The 20,025-nt window shown below is 40.8% G+C and overlaps 2 protein-coding genes across 2 annotated transcripts; one reads left to right on the top strand and one right to left on the bottom strand.

The window, feature by feature from the left end:
- Nucleotides 1–572: 572 nt before the first annotated feature.
- On the top strand, nt 573–14,205 carry tlk1a (tousled-like kinase 1a). The gene is given in 24 exon segments (XM_083997313.1): nt 573–757; nt 759–794; nt 796–835; nt 5,568–5,689; nt 5,804–5,875; nt 7,046–7,084; nt 7,641–7,716; nt 7,818–7,861; nt 8,068–8,163; nt 8,255–8,341; nt 8,460–8,552; nt 8,734–8,844; nt 8,932–9,068; nt 9,708–9,896; nt 10,044–10,110; nt 10,607–10,704; nt 10,929–11,010; nt 11,122–11,213; nt 11,355–11,444; nt 11,552–11,721; nt 11,806–11,941; nt 12,395–12,506; nt 12,593–12,700; nt 13,132–14,205. Coding segments are annotated over 24 exon segments (2,310 nt in total). The 5' UTR covers nt 573–715; the 3' UTR covers nt 13,303–14,205.
- A 208-nt stretch (nt 14,206–14,413) lies between these two features.
- Nucleotides 14,414–19,938, bottom strand: LOC311004311 (Golgi reassembly-stacking protein 2-like). The gene is made up of 10 exons (XM_083996308.1): nt 19,796–19,938; nt 18,121–18,201; nt 17,822–18,025; nt 17,486–17,572; nt 17,262–17,392; nt 16,678–16,810; nt 16,433–16,565; nt 16,196–16,279; nt 15,968–16,081; nt 14,414–15,238 (listed from the first exon to the last, which is right to left on the bottom strand). Exons 1-10 carry the CDS (start codon nt 19,856–19,858, stop codon nt 15,006–15,008), a joined length of 1,263 nt encoding a protein of 420 aa, XP_083852434.1. The 5' UTR covers nt 19,859–19,938; the 3' UTR covers nt 14,414–15,005.
- Nucleotides 19,939–20,025: the final 87 nt, after the last annotated feature.

Below are 20,025 nucleotides of genomic sequence, written 5' to 3'. Positions count from 1 at the left end.
TGTCAAAAATCAAATTTTCTGGACTATGTTTATTTATATTATGCTTAACTCATTAGATAATAGGTGTCTTATTATTTTTTGTCTGACAATTTTAAAACTTTTACTCAGTTTCTAAAATTTAGACTCAAATAAAAATTATTACCATGAATACTTAACATGCCCAACTGTTGAGATAATTTGTTTTGATGATTCTGTTGATCATAAATCAACTTATTGTAGGCTACTTTTATTTTATTTTTGCAGAAAATGTAAAATATATAACTTTCTAAACTAAATTTCATTTATTTGAGCTTTGAACATCATAATTTCCAGTGCTTGTACTTTACGTAAACCGATGAATGGTTTATGTGTTATTTATTATTCACAAGTTTATTTTTCCACATTTTTCATCTTCATGTTGCCACAGAAAAACATGCATCGCCCTCGCGATAAGAATTTTGCACACGATGCGTGACGTTTCATAGACAACCACCGCTTGAAGACGGAGAGGAGAGAAAGAGAGAGAGAGAGGTGGCCCCGGAGCCAGGACGCTCTGCTGAGGTGCGAAGAGGTTTGTGTCCTGAAAAAAACCCTGATAATTATTAAGCATTTCACTCAGCGGCGGTGGCTGTGCCCATGTGAAAACAGCTGTGGCAACGCCAGTCGGTTAATTTCACAGTCTGTGTGACAGATTAACCTTGTGCGCTGCCGTACCTACACAACGAAAAGTAGCTTGATGAGTGTCCAAAGTAGTGGAAGTTTGGAGGGGACGCCATCTTTGGTCCCAGCTCTCCACGTCCCCAACACGGACTGTGTTTTCAGCAACATACCGCGGCAGTGGTGAAGGCCCGGGAAGGTATCGTTACACGTTTTAAGACGTTTATGTCTCTTCTGTTCGCTCGTTCGGGTCATTTTGCGAAGAACGAAAGAAAATCGTGTTAAAAATGACCGAGCAAAAATCTTGGTGGCGAAACCTGCTCCTCGCTAGCTAAACGTTACAGTAACGCGTCAGCTCCAAAGTCCATTGAGCCTGTTTGGCTAGCTCGTAGCACTGAAGACACAGGACCGTCTCTCTGTGCTCAGGCCAGTGCAGTAACCTGAGGGGCAAATGCGTGCATAATGGCGATAAACCTTAACCAGAGCAGAAAGGCTACCGCTGTGGTCGGTGCATCTTTCGGTAGGCATGCTGCCGTAAGAGGAGCAAACACGAGTCAAGTTACCGAAAAATGTTGAAATGGATCAGTGAATGCAAGCAGAGAAATGTCTGATGATGGTTAACGATATATCACGGGATTAGTAGCGAGCAGTGTGTTAGGTGTGCATCGCACTACGAGCTGTAATTTCTGTATTGATTGTGTTGTTTCCCCCACCACCCTGATGTTCATAGTATCCGTGCATGTGTGACTGATCCCCCTCAATATATCGGCTTCAAACATGACAGTGTGCATCTAACATGAAGTGTAGGTATTGTCTTTAACATGGCCTTTTGCTATAGATGCTACAGCATTGGGTGGTAGAAAGCCTTGTCTGACCTTTTTAGTATCACTTATTTAAAGATCTAAGTGTTGATGTAAACGCTAGATGCCCCAACAAAAAATGAAGGGACCATGCAGCATGCTAGCACATACACACACTGTCTCTCTCACTCTTTCTCTCTCTCTAACACACACACACACACACACACACACACACTTAAATAACTGATCTGTATTTGGTAAATGTAGGTGACCTTATGTATTTGTCAGATATAATAGCTAAAAAGCTTTCTTGCACCCACAGCGGTTTTAACAGGATGTTGTAATGATGGTGAACTTTTTACTTTGTTTGGTGTATTCATTGTAGCCCATACATTTCTATTGTGTTATCAGTGTAACATGCAATGATCGAGATAAACCAGTCATGACTGCCCTCATCAGTATGACACTTGAATATTTTTAAAATAGTGAGGCTAATACATTGTGTTTTTTAGGCTCAAATTGGCCTTGAATGGAAGTAATCCAACCCATCATATGCCAGAGATTTTTAAGACTTCCCAGAGACTTGTCTGCCATTAACAGGTGGTCACTCTGCTGCATGGAGTTAAAATGACATCCACAGCAAGAGTTGTAAGGGTTCACCCACTTGTTCCTGCAGGGGCTTGAATATAGATAATAGTTATGCACCAAAGCCATGTTTTAAAACAAAGGGAAATCCTTGAGTGGGGCCAGACCGCAGCTGATAAGCCTTTATGACGTGAAAATGGTATCAACATTCAGGGTGAACGCTGAGATATGTTTGTGCACAAGCAAACTTTAAATTGCACCTAAGAACGGCAGCAGGAAAGCCACAGCTTTTCGTAACAATTTATGGTTTTCTATTGGTACAATGTTTTAAAATTTGACAGTGGTTGTTTAACTGCTACAACTACAGCTTCTGGTTAATGTTGCAGTGCTTATGTTGAAGTTTTGACGAAACAACTCTTAAAACACTGGTTGTTTATTCACCACTTCAGTCATACTCAACAGGATTGCAAGGCGAAATATTTTGTACTGCTGTATATGTACTGCAAAATAGTCTTAGTAGTTATTAAGACGACATTAGCTTTGCTCTTTGCTCTCCAAGTTGGGCACACTACACATGCAGCATCTAGGCTATATACTGTAGCTGAAAAGATAGATACCGGTAACTGCGGTAGATAACTTATTCAGCAAAATAGATGAGATTAGAAGTCATAGACCCATCATGGGAAATGTGACAAGAATATTTTGTTTTCTCTGAGTAAGGGGAAATGGACCTGGCTGCCTCATTATTGATATGGGTCCTGTCAACATTTGTTTAACCTAAACAACAGTCTCTAAGCACAGGAGGGCAGTAACTGAGATGAGATTTCAGGTGTTAGGCTACCATAGAAAGAGCAAAAGCAAAGATTAGTTTACACTGTCAAGCTCCTGAAACAGGGCAGTTTTAACAGTTGTTTTTTTTTGTTTTGTTTCCTGCTGTGGTTGAAATGTATATTAGTGCCGCTAATGACTGAAGACGCAAACGGTAAAGCATTTAGTTTGGCAGTGGAACGATACATCTTAATCCAGGGGAACTGTTGTTCGATAAACCACATCATTGTTATTCGTCTAGTCATGACTTGCATGTAGATCACAGATTTTCATGCATTGTTTGTATGTGTATGAAAGACTTGAGCAAGTACTGAATGTGGCGCACATTTCCCTTCCTTGTCTGTTGCTAGACTTCCCACTTCATTGTTTTTTAGTGCTTGGCTTCATATCATGTGCCAACTGTAATTGGTAATGATTATAATATCATGAAATGTGGTTTTAGAAAACCACATTCATCAGGGGCCTGTTTACAGGGCAACACCAATTCTAATCATGCTAAAACAGAGATGTGACAAACAAGTTGGTCTGTCACACATTTTACTTTTTTTGTAACCTTTGTTCTCATTAATCATAGTTACTGTTCATCAGTATCTTAATAGTTTCATTGCTGGAGCAAGATACAAGTTGATACTTTTTTTTACTGTGACATACCAACACGTTTTATAACTAGTTTGTGGATGGCATTGATGAGCTGGACATTTCATACTTTTTCATACTTTTTGTTTTGGTCAGTCAGCTACTGAATCATGTTAGGTATTACTGTATTACAGGAGTCCTGCCTGTCGGACAACATTACTGAAGTTTCATGTTGCACATTTAAAAGTGTCCCTTACTGGCTAGGACCTTTGACTTCAAATCAATATCACAATTGCTTTGGTTCTTGTGGGTCTTTCTCTCTTTCGAACCATCCTTACTTGGCGTTGCGGTTGCTTAATTTAAACAGTTGTGTTACCTCTGGTAGCTGAAATTATTTTTCTGCTGTGTCTGCATTTGACTTTTTCTTCAGTGTCATCTTACTGAGGCCAAAATGTGCTCAAACAGCAGACACTGCATTCTCTCAAGGCATTAAATGCTTGGGTCGAGGCTCGTTGTTTGTGCTCATGTCATCTCTTCTGTCTGCATCACTTGAGTGAACGTGGACCAATGTCAGTTGGACGGTGCTTAATCATGTGATTGATTATATATGTATGTATGGGGATGTGTTCACTAACGAGAGCAAGGTGAGGTCTGAGAGGTTGTGCTGGTTTCATACATATTTGTGTAACAGCCCAGCTCTAATCCTAACCGCTGCATTGTAGGATGTAACTGTACAGAAGCTTTTGTATCAATTGATATAATGAGCTTTTTTGCGTCAGTCAGATATGACGAATCGCATTTTGATTTGGTTATTCTTTCTGCTTGTTTTGTATTATTCACAGTCAATTGAACAGTACAACTGCGGTCCCAAATTAAATCCAAAATCACTGTATCTCCGAGATGGTTGAAGATTGCTTTGAGATGTGAAACTTGCTGTGTGTATGAGAGGTTGTATTCATTTATTTGCATAGGTTGAAAAAGGAAGTTGAAGTCATTTAAGTCTCCATATGTGATTCAGTTTCACACAAATACACAACTTGGGCAACTTTGTTTTATTGTTTTTTCTGTTCCCTCATATCTTAACAAGATCTTTATCTCTGCCACTATCTTGTTTTTGTGTCCGTTCCCTGCAGCACTACTGAAATGCACTAATGTTCCCCCCGCCTCAAAATTAGTTGAAGTCACATTTATCTTCGAAGGGCACTGGGTGATTTGATAGCGTACCGTCTTCCACATGTTAGATTTTGCCTTCCCGGCTTCTCATTCACCTACACATATGTTGCTGTTAGTTTTTCTAGATGACTAATGCAAATGCTGCATGATGAATGTGCATTATTTTATTAAATGTCTCTTAATTCAGTGTCATCCACAAAACAAGCAGCAAAATCCCTTTGTACGTCAGTCTAAAAAATATTAGATATTTAATAATGTAACTGTATGTGTGGATTTGTGGGGTAAAAGTGTTTCTCGGGTTTTTCTCCTTCGCTGAGATGTATTTAAAATCCCTACCCACTCTATGCTCCATAGTGCCGTATAAATTCAAAATGGTTGTCTCATTAAAGCACAGGTTTAGTGGGCAGACCCCTCTGAGTCTGCAGCAACACTGGAGCCTAGGGAGCTCACATAACAGTCCCACAGGAGCACCGTATTCATCATTGCCTAGCAGTCGAAACATTGGTCTTGGACTCTCTTGGTAATGGAGCTGTGGCACAGAAATGCCTCTTAATACTGTTAGGAAGGACTGTTTGTTCTCTGCATTTTGAGCTATAAGATTATTTTTTATCTTTGTTGTTGTTGGTGATGATAGTAGTATTGAGTTGCGGGTAGCACGTCTGGTAATGCCGACATTTAGTAAACAAAATAAATCTTGCTTATCTGCCCAGTTCTATACAAATGTAGAGTGAAGTCTGTCTTGGGAATGCCACTAGGGAATGGGCATACATTTGCTATTGGCCTATATTTCTGGTCTAGACTAAAATATTATCACCTGTCAGGGTTTCAGACCAGAAGTCAGTCACAGTCGGTTATCATGGCTCTCAAGCTCATTGCTGTTGTGCTCTTGAGTGGGCACTCAAAAAGCTTCAGTGTAGCTGCTCTTTGAATAACTCACATATAACTGTGATTTGTTTCTAATCCTCCCAGGCACTATGGAGGAGCTGCACAGCCTGGACCCCAGGAGACAGGAGTTACTGGAGGCGCGCTTTATGGGCGGGGTCAGTGGCAGCACAGGGGGCAGCACCGGCAGCACAAGCGGGGGAACCAAAGTGAGTGAATATTTAGCAGTGTGTTGGTTATCATAATGTTGGCACAGCAAAATTGATGAAAATACAAATTTTTGAATTCTGACACTTGATCCTATCCCCCTTTTTTCCCCCCAGGGTTTGACCAATAATGAATGTTCAAATCACAGTTTTGGAAGCCTGGGATCTTCAAGTGACAAGGAGTCAGAGGTACAGATCCACATGTTTTGTGATATTTAGAAGCCTATTTGCAGCTATCAGCATAATTACCCCTGGCTTCCTTGAGTAAGATGGTACGTGTGTGTGTGTATACAGTATAGTTTGCTTTTAGATCAGCTCTGCCACATTCTTGCCTACCTCTACAGAGCACAGACCAATTAGTGAGTTTTCCTCAGCTGAAACACAGATCGTCTCACTACACAGCTGGGTTGCTGTGTCTGATAGAAACTCAGTCATAGAATGAGAGTATACATGTTAATCTGTGCCTTTTTTAAGATACCATGATTAGAAAATAACCCACTGGTTGTGACAATAACATTGTTCATATAAACACAGAACCATAAACTATTTGGGGTTCTTAATATACATGTAATGAGCTAAACAGTCATTGTGCTGATCTAGTGTGATGGCTCATGCAAATTAGTTCCTGTTATGACAGCTATAGTTTAAAAAATGGCTATCCTGTTATACAGTCCTCATTTTTTGTGGTAAGGGCATAAGTGTTGGTTTGCATTTATAAAACCCCATCATCTGCTGTATAAGTCGCCGATAGATTTCCTAAATCAACTACTTGGCCATTTGGCTCCATGAGTCATGACTAAGGGATCCTCCATCTGTGGTGTTAACTGGAACAGACCTCAATCTCAGGACCGCATTCATTTTTCCTGCATCTCATTCATTTCAGTGAGATTGCTGCATTGGCAAAGCATTGAATGGCAGCCACCATGCTGCATCCTGGCATTTACTAAGCCTCCAGACAGGATTCCCATGTTCGTGCTTAATTTTCACTGTAGCAGGCAGCACACCCACACCACTGCAGCCCCCTGCCATGTTCTCTAGCACTGCCATTGTCTCTGTAAATGTCCTTTTTTTTTTTTTTAAGGCTGCAGCACCGCACGTTTGCAGCATTTCTAGCATAATTGGGATTTTGATTTACCAATTCCTATTCATACATTGAATTTGATTTTTAAAATACAGACTGTAATTGCTCAGGACATTATCTGCATCCCTGTTTTATGCTTCCCATTGTTATTACACATTCATATTTAAGTACTGATGTAATAAAGGGACTTTCACTGTCTGACTGTGTCAACAGAATCTACTGGTTACTCGAGTGTGATTTGTCATAATTTACCTAAAACTCTCCTTTTTCATTCATAGAGTTCAGATGTGAAAAGGGGCAGTTCTCCTGCTTATTCGGTAGGTATTTGATCATCTCTGAAAATGTTGTTGCCAATATAAACCAACCCTAACCCTTTTCTGAGTTAGCTGATGATGTCAAATACACACAGAGGAGAAAAAGAAAACTAAAAATATTGTCGGGTGAAATATTCCAATATTTCCAATAGTCTTTTAAGAAATAAAATACAGTCAAATTAATCAAAATGATGTACATCATTTTGATTATTCACAATGGACCAAAACCAACTGTACATCTACTGTTAGTGGCTCTGACTTGATAGAAATTGCACAGGATTACAATCAAAATGTGATTATTGCTACAAGAACAAACCTGAAACAGCAATTAGAGCAACCACAGAAGTCAAAATGAACGTGGTAATTGTTACAGCTCAACTCATCAGGGGCAGTTTTGCTCATATAGAGATCATGATTATTTATCAGGATTATCCAATGGGAATGAGTCACTTCCCACTTTGTAAATGACACAGAAGCAGCCCCCAGCCGCGATGAAGGCGCAAAGAAGCTTTGTTGGGTCGTTATAATTTTGTAAAACTTGTGAAAATTTATTTTTCAGACCCCTGAGAAGAAACAGTCAGAAACAACCAGAGGCAGAAAAAGGAAACCTGAGATCCAATCAGAGAGCAGCCAAGGCGAGTGTCTTTTGAGCTGAACACATGTAGTAAGTTGGCAATTACTATTTTTCTTTTGAAACATTTGAATAAATCCAAACTTTCTTCTTTTTGCTTTGCAGGAAAATCAATTGTGCGAGGACCCAAAATAAGTGATTATTTTGATGTAAGTTGTCAGCTCGGTGTCAGATATTTCACACTGAAATGAAGTGTGGTGAGAATAATGTGTGCTTTATCAGCCTTTGTTCAACATCTGTGGCATAATCTATTTCCTGTCTCTAAAATAACAACCGTGCGATTATAAAAGGAGCCTCTGGCAGGTCTGCTGTTACCAAACGCAATGATGTCACTTGTCCTCTCTTTACCTTTTAGTTCCAGGGAGGAAATGGGTCCAGTCCTGTGAGAGGTCTCCCACCAATGATTCGCTCTCCCCAGAACTCACATTCCTACTCCACTCAGGGCACTGCTGTTAGTACAACACTTGTACTCAAAAAATCTCCTTTGCTGCTCTATTTGGCATTGCCCTGTCATAAAAGAAATTCTGTGTCCTCTGTTGCAGGTTAGACAAAATAGCTCATCTCCGACTAGTCTGTCTTTTGGGGACCATGTCACACATCCAAAGCAACTAGCAGTCAAATTTGTTCAGGTATGTTAAATGACTGTCGATAGGCAAGTCACCAAAGCATTTTTGTAGTCACTCCTAAATGTGTTTTAAATTGCTGAGCAAGTTTTTAAACAATTTATTTTGTTGTTTTTCACTCTAGACTGACCTTACAGTGTTGAAATTGGCTGCCCTTGAAAGCACTAAGAATTTAGACCTTGAGAAGAAGGAGGGAAGAATAGATGATTTACTAAGGGTAAGTTTTTCTCACTATACTACCTTGCAGAAAGGCCAGCCTTGTTTGTGATGTTAATTTAATGTTTAATCATAAAAAATACCTTTTTTTCTCTGTCAAAAACAATTTTTTAAAAAGATTCGTAAATATATAGTGGATGGGGAGTATGATATAATTTCCCTGACTGTTTTCTTCCTCATAGGCAAACTGTGATCTCAGGAGACAGATAGACGAACAACAGAAATTACTTGAAAAGTACAAAGAACGCTTGAATAAATGCATCACCATGAGCAAGAAGTTGCTTATAGAAAAGGTAAATTGTATTGTTTTTCCTAACCACTCAATATTTACTAGTCTCTTAAACCTGCTTGCAAACTGAATATTTCTGATGGTTCTGCAGAGCACCCAAGAGAAGCAGGCCTGTCGGGAGAAGAGCATGCAGGACAGACTACGTTTAGGCCATTTCACTACAGTGAGACATGGAGCCTCGTTCACAGAACAATGGACAGACGGCTATGCCTTCCAAAACCTTGTGAAGTAAGAATCTTTCATTGGTATTTTTCATTTTATAGTTGTTAGTGGTGGTGGTAGTGGCTTTATTACTATTATTGTAACTAGTTTTGCCTTGTACAGTCAATCTGATCTCAACCAACGATCCCCATGTTGTCAGTTTAATTATCATCAGAGATTTCTTTTGCTGTTTTCATTGAAAAACGAAAAGCACTTTTGATCATAGCACATTTCTTTGACTGTGAGAATATTTTTCTCTCTTCTTCCTGGATGAACAAGATAGATGACAGGAAAGTTGGTTCAGCAGTGGCCATGGGTTCAAATCTCATCCCTCTCTCTTCCTCTGCCTGTCCTCTCTCACCCCAATGTCCCACAATGTTAACGGTTGTACATGAGCAGGACTGTGGAGTAATTTGGTTGAAGACCTATGAACACAGCAAAGCCTCACATTGAGGATATTTTCAGCATCGGCCCAAACTGGTGGATCTGATTCAACTTAAAACACAGTCCTAAGAGCAACGATGTAGCTTTTATCATTTCAAACCACCTTTGCTTCAGTCTGAAATTCAGGCTTTTGTTGCAGTGGTGCAGATGACGATTTTTTGTCATGACTGTGGATGGAAGACGAGTATAGAAATGAAAAATAATTTGTGTTTCCATCAACAGGCAACAAGAATCGATAAACCAACAGAGAGAGGACATCGAGAGGCAAAGGAAACTTCTAGCCAAGAGGAAACCTCCATCCTCCAGCAACTCCCAAGCACCAACCACAAACTCAGAGCCAAAGCAACGCAAAACCAAGGCAGTGAATGGAGCAGAAAGTGATCCCTTTCTAAAACCCAGCCTACCTCAGCTGTAAGTCCCACCCTCATGTTAATCATAGATATTATAGTAGCCGTGTCCCAGGTAGTGACACTGTATGACATTTAGTATAGTTTGTCTAAATTGTTCAGCAGCAACTGTTTAACATGACTGTTCCCATATTTCTCTCACCGTGCGAAGGCTGACACTAGCAGAGTACCATGAACAGGAAGAGATCTTCAAACTGCGACTTGGACATCTCAAGAAGGTTTGTATTGCTGAACCTGGCAAACATTTTAAAAATAGACAATTGGACAGACGAGTGTATGACTATTTCTTGAGTTGCTCAGTTTTGTTAGGACCCATCGTACAGGCTGCATAGAGGGCGTATTCGCACACGAGAATTTAAAATCAAATCTGAGTCAGTAAATAATTAACTGTAGCAAATCTTTGTCTTCAGTATAAAAATAATTGAACACATTCAAGCCGATTTTCCTGCTTCCTGAGCTGAACCACTGTTACTATTGTGTGAATCACCCCAAGGATTGAGTGAGCCTGTAGTTTGTCGATGTACTCATTGTTTTCCCGATGAATAAGCATCACCGACAGCTCCTGACAGACTCCGTACCCAGTCAACCGTTAATATTTAATACAGAACTAGTCAGCTGTCTGCAAGTGGGTTTTGATGAGCTCCTCTCCTTGTAGTCAGTACTCTGAAGTTCCTTCTGTGCATTTGTGTATTTGTGTGCTTGAATCATTTATAGGAAGAAGCCGAGATCCAGGCGGAGCTGGAGCGTCTGGAGAGAGTGCGCAACCTTCACATTCGGGAGCTGAAAAGAATAAATAACGAAGACAGCTCACAGTGAGTCTGAATCGATATCTCTGACAGCTACTGCATCGACACTGGAACATGATGTACACACAAGGCCAGCACTGACATCGATGATATTAAGTAACACTGTGGCCCTTGACTTGTCTCCTAACACATGGGTTGTAACACAGCAAAGGTGAAGGTGAAGCTTTTCTTTTATTGATATTTGGGACTACATTTGTAATTTTCTTTTCTTTTCTTTTCTCCATTAAAAGATTTAAAGATCACCCAACGTTAAATGAACGCTATCTGCTCCTGCACCTTCTAGGGAGAGGTGGCTTTAGTGAAGTTTACAAGGTAAGTCGTGACATAAACATAAATGTTGATGCCATAGGTGTTAAAATAAAGAGATCTTTGCAGTTGTTTCTTTCCAGGTTTAAGCCAATGTTTTGTTTGTGTGTCGTTCAGGCTTTTGACTTGATTGAGCAACGATATGCTGCTGTGAAAATCCACCAACTTAATAAGAACTGGAGAGAAGAGAAAAAGGAGAATTATCACAAGTACGTAGCCCCATGTGAAAATCTGTAACCTCGCCCTCATTATGCTGTGATTAGTGCTGCCTGTGCAAAATAGAGAACACGCATCTACCTGCTTTGGTTTGTAATGGACGCATTAAGACTTAATCCATCCTCTCTCTGCAGGCACGCATGTCGAGAGTACCGAATACACAAGGAGCTGGACCATCCCCGAATCGTGAAACTCTACGACTACTTCTCACTGGACACAGACACGTTAGTCTCTAGATGGATTCGGTTTCATGCATTTACAGCACTCCTCGGTTGATTCCTTGGATAGATTTGGGCAGTGACTCTCAGTAACTCTGTTTTCCACTCGATAGGTTTTGCACCGTTATGGAGTACTGCGAAGGCAACGACTTGGATTTCTACTTGAAGCAGCATAAGCTAATGTCTGAGAAGGAGGCACGGTCCATCGTCATGCAGATAGTGAATGCACTAAAATACCTGAATGATATCAAACCCCCCATCATTCACTACGACCTTAAGCCAGGTAAACACGCCTCTCTGGGGAAACTTATGACACTTACCACATCACTAACGTACAATCCTCACTAATTGTCTTTTGGTTTTCCAGGCAACATCTTGTTGGTGGATGGCACGGCCTGTGGGGAAATCAAAATCACTGACTTTGGTTTGTCCAAGATCATGGACGATGACAACTACGGCGTGGACGGGATGGACCTGACATCACAGGGTGCAGGGACCTATTGGTGAAAAACTAATCCGCATTTACATTAATCTCATATCAGAGCGTGTTCATTGTTAGAGGAAGTATTCACGTCATTCCCTTCATGAAAAGCATCAAACGCACACTATAGAAAGTCGTCTATTGCAAGGAAATGGTACAAATGAGAAGCTCAGTAAATAAAGAGGGAAATGCAGATGGACATTAGCAACAGTCTAACATTGCAGTTTGTAGGTTGAGTCGGGTTGAGATATTTATTTAGCACTGGGCAATTAATGAACTGATCATACAGTGTTTTTATATATAAATCTAGTATGGTGTCAGATCAATGTAATGGACTAAAAGTACAAAGGAGCATAAAAAGAGATGCTAGGGTAACACAAACCACACAATACAGTACTTGGGTAAATGTGATCAAATGAAAACAGGCAGCCAGCACGGACAGTCAGACACTAAACTGTGTGTTTATCTGGACCAGGTATCTGCCTCCTGAATGCTTCGTGGTGGGTAAAGAACCTCCAAAGATCTCCAACAAGGTGGATGTGTGGTCTGTGGGTGTCATCTTTTTCCAGTGTCTGTATGGACGGAAGGTAAGGAGGGACATACTGTACAGAATCTTCCCTTTTTTGTTTGTTGTTGTTGTAATTTAACATACAACTGCTTCTCCTCCTTTTAGCCTTTTGGCCACAATCAGTCACAACAGGACATCCTGCAGGAGAACACCATTCTCAAAGCTACAGATGTCCAGTTTCCTGTCAAGCCTGTTGCTAGTAATGAAGCAAAAGTAAGTGAAGTTGAATATTATATCGCCCTGTTTTCAAAACAAGACTCAAAACCCACCTGTTTAAAATTGCTCACCCACTCCACCACCCCTAAACTCAAACATTCCCTTCATTTTGCACAGTTTTATTCATTATTGTACATTTAATATTTGCTCTTTTTATTTAATTGTTTTTTACTGATGATTTGAATGTTGTTTATTGTATGTTTCTTGTGTTTGGATGTTGTTTATTGATGATTTGATCTGATGCACACCTCTGTAAAGTGTCCTTGAGTGGCTTAAAAGGCGCTTTCTAAATAAAATGTATTAATTTATTATTTTTTTAAAAAGAAAGAAAGAAAAGTCTTGTATTATAAAGGGAATCTGTCCTAAAATAACCAAACAGTGCTGACCGACTTGGAAATTTTACTGATACTGTTCCTCCCCCCCTACAGGCCTTCATTAGGCGGTGCCTGGCGTACAGGAAGGAGGACCGGATCGATGTTCACCAGCTGGGAAGCGACCCCTACCTGCTCCCTCACATGCGGAGGTCAAGCTCCTCTGGAAATCTACAGATGAGTGCCGCTGGCTCAGGACCAGCCTCCTCCAGTATCATCTCATATTGACGGCCTTGAACTTTTGACAGAAAGGCAAACTGACCAAGTTGCTCTACGCCTGCAGCGCTCCTCGTGAAGCTGATGGCACAAGCAGCAGCCTGAAGGAGGAGGAGCAGGACACAGGTGGGGAGATCTCGGCCGATATCCTCTGACCTGTGCCAGGCTTTTTCTTGTTTACCAGGGCTAGATCAATGGAGGGACAGTGAAGGGATGTTTCCAAAAGGACATGGGTAAAAGGATCTTTTGAGGGTCCGACAAAAAGCACTGAAACTGAAGACGAACCTTGAAGAAAATGTGACTGCTCACTCTGTTCAGAAGTTGCAGATGGATTAAGCCTTAAAGGGCCAACGGGAGACTTGGCAGCCCACTGTTTAGATTAAATAATATGGTCCTGCCAGGGTGCAAATGATTCAGCTGCTAGAAGTTAATATACTGTGAGGAGGGGGACAGTCATTGTTCAGTAGAACTACAAAGATTTCACTATTCATTTGGCTAAATGTTTTTGTTTTTCACAAATGTTAGGCTTTAATTTGAGTTTCTTAGCCAAGAGAATGTAATGTGTAGCATACAAGTGGCATCTAGTGACATGTAGGTTGGGGCAGCATACTTACGTTTAATGCACAAGCTAACCAAATGTAGAAAAATGACAATGTATAAAATCCTATGCAGGAATATTAATTAACAGATAAATTGGAAACTGTATATGCTGTACAGGTGAATTTTCAAATTTTGAGCTGCAGCAGTAACATGTACAAAGAGTTAAAATTTTCCCCAATGTAAAACTAGTTTCCTGGAGTGGTTTCATTTTGCTGCTTTGTTGCTCTTACTTTTTACAAGGGCTGTATGTTCCACTTCGGGTACAAAATTGTACAGTTCTGCTAAGAGTGAATAATAAATGCCAGGAAACCTTTTCTCCCAGTGAATGGTATTGTAGAATATCTTCAGTAACCATACATGCTCATTGCCTGATCATGACACTCTTCTAAATTTTAGGCAACAGTCAATCAGCAATAACCTCCATTTTCTGAGATTATACTGACCCTTTGTGGCTTTGTGTGGTACTGCATCAGCATGCATGGAAATAAAAACAGAGGCTGAGATATGGGGGGGGGGACCTTAGTTTAATCAAGGTTACAATGTCTTAATAAACAAATTATTTGTACAAAACCAAAACCGTTAAATATTTAAATCACTACAGCAGTAAGCAAACCTGCTTATCTCAAGGAGCCTCAGTAGTACACTACAGGGGATTAAGCAGTTTGACCCCCAAATAAAATGCAAAGATACTTTTCTTTACATTTGAGAAACACCCTGTTTCCCACATATTGCACACTTGTTCAAAAAGTCCACATAGTTTGTTAAATAACATTTTACTACGACTGAGTTATGAATTATTTTTAAAAACTTGCCCTGCTGTTGTGTCTCTGCTGAAATGATTGTGTTTTTTATTCCACTGTCTATCAACAATCTTCTTTTGAGGTTGAATATCTGCCACTGCCTGGATCATTTTCTTTTGACACCAGGAAAACTTGAGTTTTGCAGCACGTGGGAAAACCAGCAGCGTAATTCCAGTGTCCTTAAAATACAGGAGCATCCGTACATCAATCCGTACACTGTAGGAGCGACTTGTCAACTGAGCAGTGCAGCTAACAGACTGTCTATATCGTGTAAAGACTTGAGAGCAGGCTGACAACCTTAAATGGTGCTCTCTGCTAAGATGGGTCTGCAGACATAGTGATATTTATTGATTCAGAGGTAGCCATTGATGTTGGGGTTGGGGTTTTGGTCAGTGACCTGTTCATTTGGATGGTGGAAGTGGGAGTTGTGGTATTTTGTGTAACAGCTGAAGCTGATTTAGTGGTGATGGGGGGAAGAATAAGGTCGGATGGAGGCAGAGTGACACCAGGCACCACACCGGGGAGGTTGAGAGGAGGAAGTGGTAGAGCTGTGGAGCACAACACAAACAGCTGTCACCTACATTTTTTTTTTGTTTTTAATGAAACTCTTTTAGTGATTTCTTTTCCATTTAATTTTTTGAAGAAGACCAACAGTGGAGGATTGGTTGCCACATTTTCAATTCTAACTTGTTTATCTTAAATTAATCAGGCCTCAGCAGTTATATAGATATGATCCTAACAACAAAGTTCCCTTGTTACTATCCCTCCATTGCTGTTGAACAAAGGAATTTTATACTGTTCATTGAACAATAGCTAACTCTAGCTGTATGGATGCTGAACTACATAAAACAATAACTTATTATTTTTGCATGTGGCCCAGTATGTGCAGTATAAAGAAGCGATTGGACATTCATAACACAGACTTGGAAAAATTGTAAAACCTATCCTTTTAAAATCTCATCTAAACCCAAACCCAACAATGAGTCAGTGTCTCATAATACATCCTGAATGAAGTCTATGGCTCTTTGCCCAAAACTCGAACCTTTTTCCAATGAAAGACACATTTTTAAAAACATGTCCAGGTCCACTGATATGTTTTAATAGTTTCTGGACAACAATGGACTACACATGCAGTTGTTAGTAAAAATCAATTCATCCATGATTTCAGTGTGTTCATAGGATTTGTTTATAGCAAGACAAGTAGAGACTTATACCAGACTTAAAGTTTAAGATTATTTACAACTAGCCCAAGCACCCTCCAAAGAACAAGACAATACCTGCATGTTGTAATCCAACTCCATGTGCAAACACTTGGCCCATGTTTGGCATGGGGATGTTGAGGTTTGGTAAATTAGGCAATGGTGGAAGACCTCCATGTAGGGGCATTAGGCCTGTGCAACATGTATTAGATGATGTTAGGTTTGCAGTTTGTCTGTCAAATAACAAGTTTGGCTTTGGGTATCAGCCCTGTAGAGCTATAAGTCTCACAAATAATGCTGACTTACCTGGTATTGTTGGAGCAGAGCTGACGGAGAGGGGAGGGCTTTGTGAGGGGGACAAATGGCTGGGAACTGGCACTGTAGTGACTCCTGAAACAAAACTTGAGTTACTTTATCCTGACAGCTGTAAAGGGGGTATTTGATCGGCAAAATTTTGAAATTTCCTCGTGTGTTTCACTTTATCTACCCATATTACAGTTCAGTCAGCCTCATCAATTCAAACAGCCAGAAGTGATGGCGTACCTGTCTGCAGACTGTTTAATGCAGCGGTTGGATCAGAGCTGACCGACAGACCGGTGAGAGACTGCTCTAATCCAGTCGATGCAGAGGAAGACACAGCAACCGGAACGGTTGGAACGACAGCAGAGAGATGGACCTGGTGACCAAAATCACTTCATCTCAGTAAAATGTTCACTAGGTGTGAGCGCCAGATGACGTCAAAGTAATGATTTTCCCTTTGGATGCAAATACTGTAAACGCTGAGCTACCTCTGTGAATCCGTCTTTAAGTGAAGGATTGAGTTCATTAGGACTTTGTGGAGGGAAACTTATCTTCTTGCCCTCTGTGAATGGCAGCGTAGGTATCCTGTGCAGGTAGCCATAGCCAATCCCACATCCTAGACTGAAGAGAGAGAAGAACAGCAATGCAGTGAGGGCAATCAATGTAGATGTAACGAAAAAGACTGATTTTTGGCTATCTTCATTCAGAAGGCTAGAGGCGACGGAATATGTTTACTGTTTATATTGTATTTTGTTTCTCACATAGCACACAGCCTCCTTTTGGGATCCACAGTAGTTTCAACCACTGTATTTCCTCAGAAAAGTGAGTGGAGCCTTGATTAACAACTGCAGAAGTTGACAGGGCAGGTACTTAATTCAGATGGCCTCTTTTTGATATAAACTATTGATCCTACTGGTTAGGTTAGTTAAGTCTTATTGGGGAAAAAAAGCCTCCAATGTGCCAAGTTGGTAACAACAATAGTCCCCATAATAGAAACTGTCTGTACTCATTCATTTCGAAAGAGTAACAACCAATACGGAAACAGAGATCTCCTTGTTGCCTGTCATATTACCTGCCCTCTCCGCCCCAGTCACAGTTCGGAGTGATGAGCACCTCGCGGCAGTTGTCCGTGCCCGTGTTGTAGACGTACAGCTTCAGCTCCTTCCCTTCATGGCTTTCAATGAGCGAGAACAGATCCTCGCTCTGTTCACAGAGCAGAAAAGCACAGCAAAGCACTTAAAGCACTTTGCCACTTTTTTTATATCAACATTACGACCCGCCTGCAAAGCAAAGTACCTCATTCATGACGCTGTCGGCCCCTATGATGTAGTCATCGTAGGCCCTCAAACCAGCCAGAGCTGCAGGTGAGTTTGGTTCTACTTCCTGTAAAAAAACATTTACAGACATATAAGTCCACAGCAATAACTGTTAAATACTGAATTCATAATTTATAACACATGAATATTAATTTGTTTGTAGTTTATAAACACAGTTGAAAATGTTTTACTCATCATTGATAAGCACTAACTGTATTCATAAACTACATACAAATGAGTATTCATGCGTTTTAATTAATAATTCAGTATATTTACAATGAAGTGTTACCCATTATTTTATTCCTCCATCACTCACCAAGACATGCCAAACATTTTCATTGGTTCCTTCAAAGCTGCAGAAGCGAATGCTGACGCCCAGAAGCCCCTGGCCGCCCCACATGTTGCTAGGCGTGACGGTTGTTTCCCTCACCGCCATCGTCTTGCTGCTGTATAACAGCATCTTAACGGGCCTCTCCACGCTCATCTTCAGCAGCTCTTTTAGGGTGTCGTTGTCTTTGTTCTACGATAGATAACATTCAAATCATCTGTCACTCATACTTGTAGCCAGCAGCTCCAGGAAGTTATTTTTTAAATTTTTATTTACAGTAAACTTACCAGTCTTGTGTCACAAATGGAAATGATAAAATCAAAGAATGGCTCCAGTCCCGCCCGATGACCAGGGGAATTCTCTTGCACCTGTGCAAAAGAGCATCATAGAAATGGGATAAAATGATGAGACGCTTAGTGAAATGTGTGTGAAGAAGAATTCAAATCTTATCTTAAGTAATAATACCAGTGGAACAAAGCTAAGATGCTCCATTACAGGTAAAATGCCCATATAAAAAAGTGTACTCGTACAGCAAAATGAATTTAAAGTAAACATCCCTATGACTGATAACATATTTTAGTAAATTCTTAATTTTCTTAAATATTTCTTAAAAGTGCAGATATAAATGGAAACAGGAAGGTACCAAAAAATGTGCTTTGATAGTAGCACTGAAGTAGATGTGTTTTGCAGTTTCATATAAGAAGATGACATGCAGCAGCTTGTGGCCCAAACGTCCAACTCAGTGACAACCCTGAACCCTGAACCATGAACCCTGAACCCCAAATTCATCTGACTGTAGCTTATATTATACTCCCGTGCTTTTATCTACTATAAAGCCACAGTGGCCATCAGGTTCTTGGTCACCTTCATACTAAAATAATGTTTGTTTGTGGCAAATGTAGATAACAATCTTGAAATCATCAGGGATGTGTGAGAGAGAAAGACCAGACTCTCCTACTGAGACCGAAGCATGATTTAGACACTTGCAAGATGGACAAAATGGATCATATATTTGTTGGAATAAGGGACGTGGCTGGTGATTTGCATCAATCATCCTCACTGCTTAAAATCCCATTTACTTTCCTATTGCTGTATGCTATCTATATGCAAATTATGTAGAGCTCCATAAAGACCTGCTGACCCTTATCTATCTGTAATATATGGTATAGTGTTTTCAGATGTAGAAGATGGCATGTTGTCTTTTTGGATTAAGAAAATAAAACATAACAGATGTTTTCAGATGTCAAAATCAACAAAATATGTAATTTCCCCACACCTTTTGCCTACAACTGTGCAGAAGAAAAGAGGTTAACACCCTGTTTTTAGTGGTCACACAGCGGCTACACCGGTTTTACCAGACAGCCATGGATCCTGGAAGAGGAGGAGGTGATGATGATCAGCAGCATGGATGTAGAAATCCAGCTTTCGGTTGTTACTGCGCATGCGCGAACACTAATGCGCCATACAAGAAGTCATTCATATGAATTCAGATTAAATACGAAAACAGGATCCTTCCTTCCTGTCACGACGTGAAATGCCAACTAGAGTTTAATAAAGTCCAGACGGCTTAGCTAGTAATAACAGACCCACTGTAAATGATAAAACATTAAATTAAACGAGTGAAGAGACGCAAACAGCAACTACAGCGGCTCCGCTTCACAGAGACGAGCGTTATTTCAAATATTTCGGCAGTTATTAGGCGTTGACAGCGGCTAACGTTAGCGAGCTAACCGAGCTGCTGTTGGTGACGTCACCCGGTAACATGACAACCGTCAGTGAGTTCATGTTAACATTATAAACATCACAGCTGCAGAGTTAAAACACTGGAGAGCTGACGAGGTCCTCTCCGGTCCTCCCCCTCCTCTCCGCGTCTCCGCACCGACACACAGCAGAGGAGAGAGGATCACCACCGATACACTGCTGCTGCGTTTCAGCCGGACATGAGAAGTTGTTGTGTCTCACCCTGAGGACGTGGTAGCCCTCCGTCCCTCCGCCGGGTATCTCGACGCTCTGAGAGCCGCCCATGTCCCCCTGACTGCGGGTGTGAGGGCTGGGCTGGGCTGGATGATGTGTCTGCTGCTGGTTCAGCGGCACACGACTCTCCTCCAGATCATGTCAGCGACAGTTCCGTGTTTCCTGCTGTTCCTCCGGGCTCTCAGCATTTCCGCTGTAGTGCGGTGCTGCTGATGCTG

This window comes from Trachurus trachurus (assembly GCF_905171665.1).
Source record: "Trachurus trachurus genome assembly, chromosome: 21".
Lineage (NCBI taxonomy): Eukaryota > Metazoa > Chordata > Actinopteri > Carangiformes > Carangidae > Trachurus > Trachurus trachurus.
The sequence above is the reverse complement of the archived record's forward strand: the minus strand, read 5'-3'. Positions and strand labels throughout refer to the sequence as shown.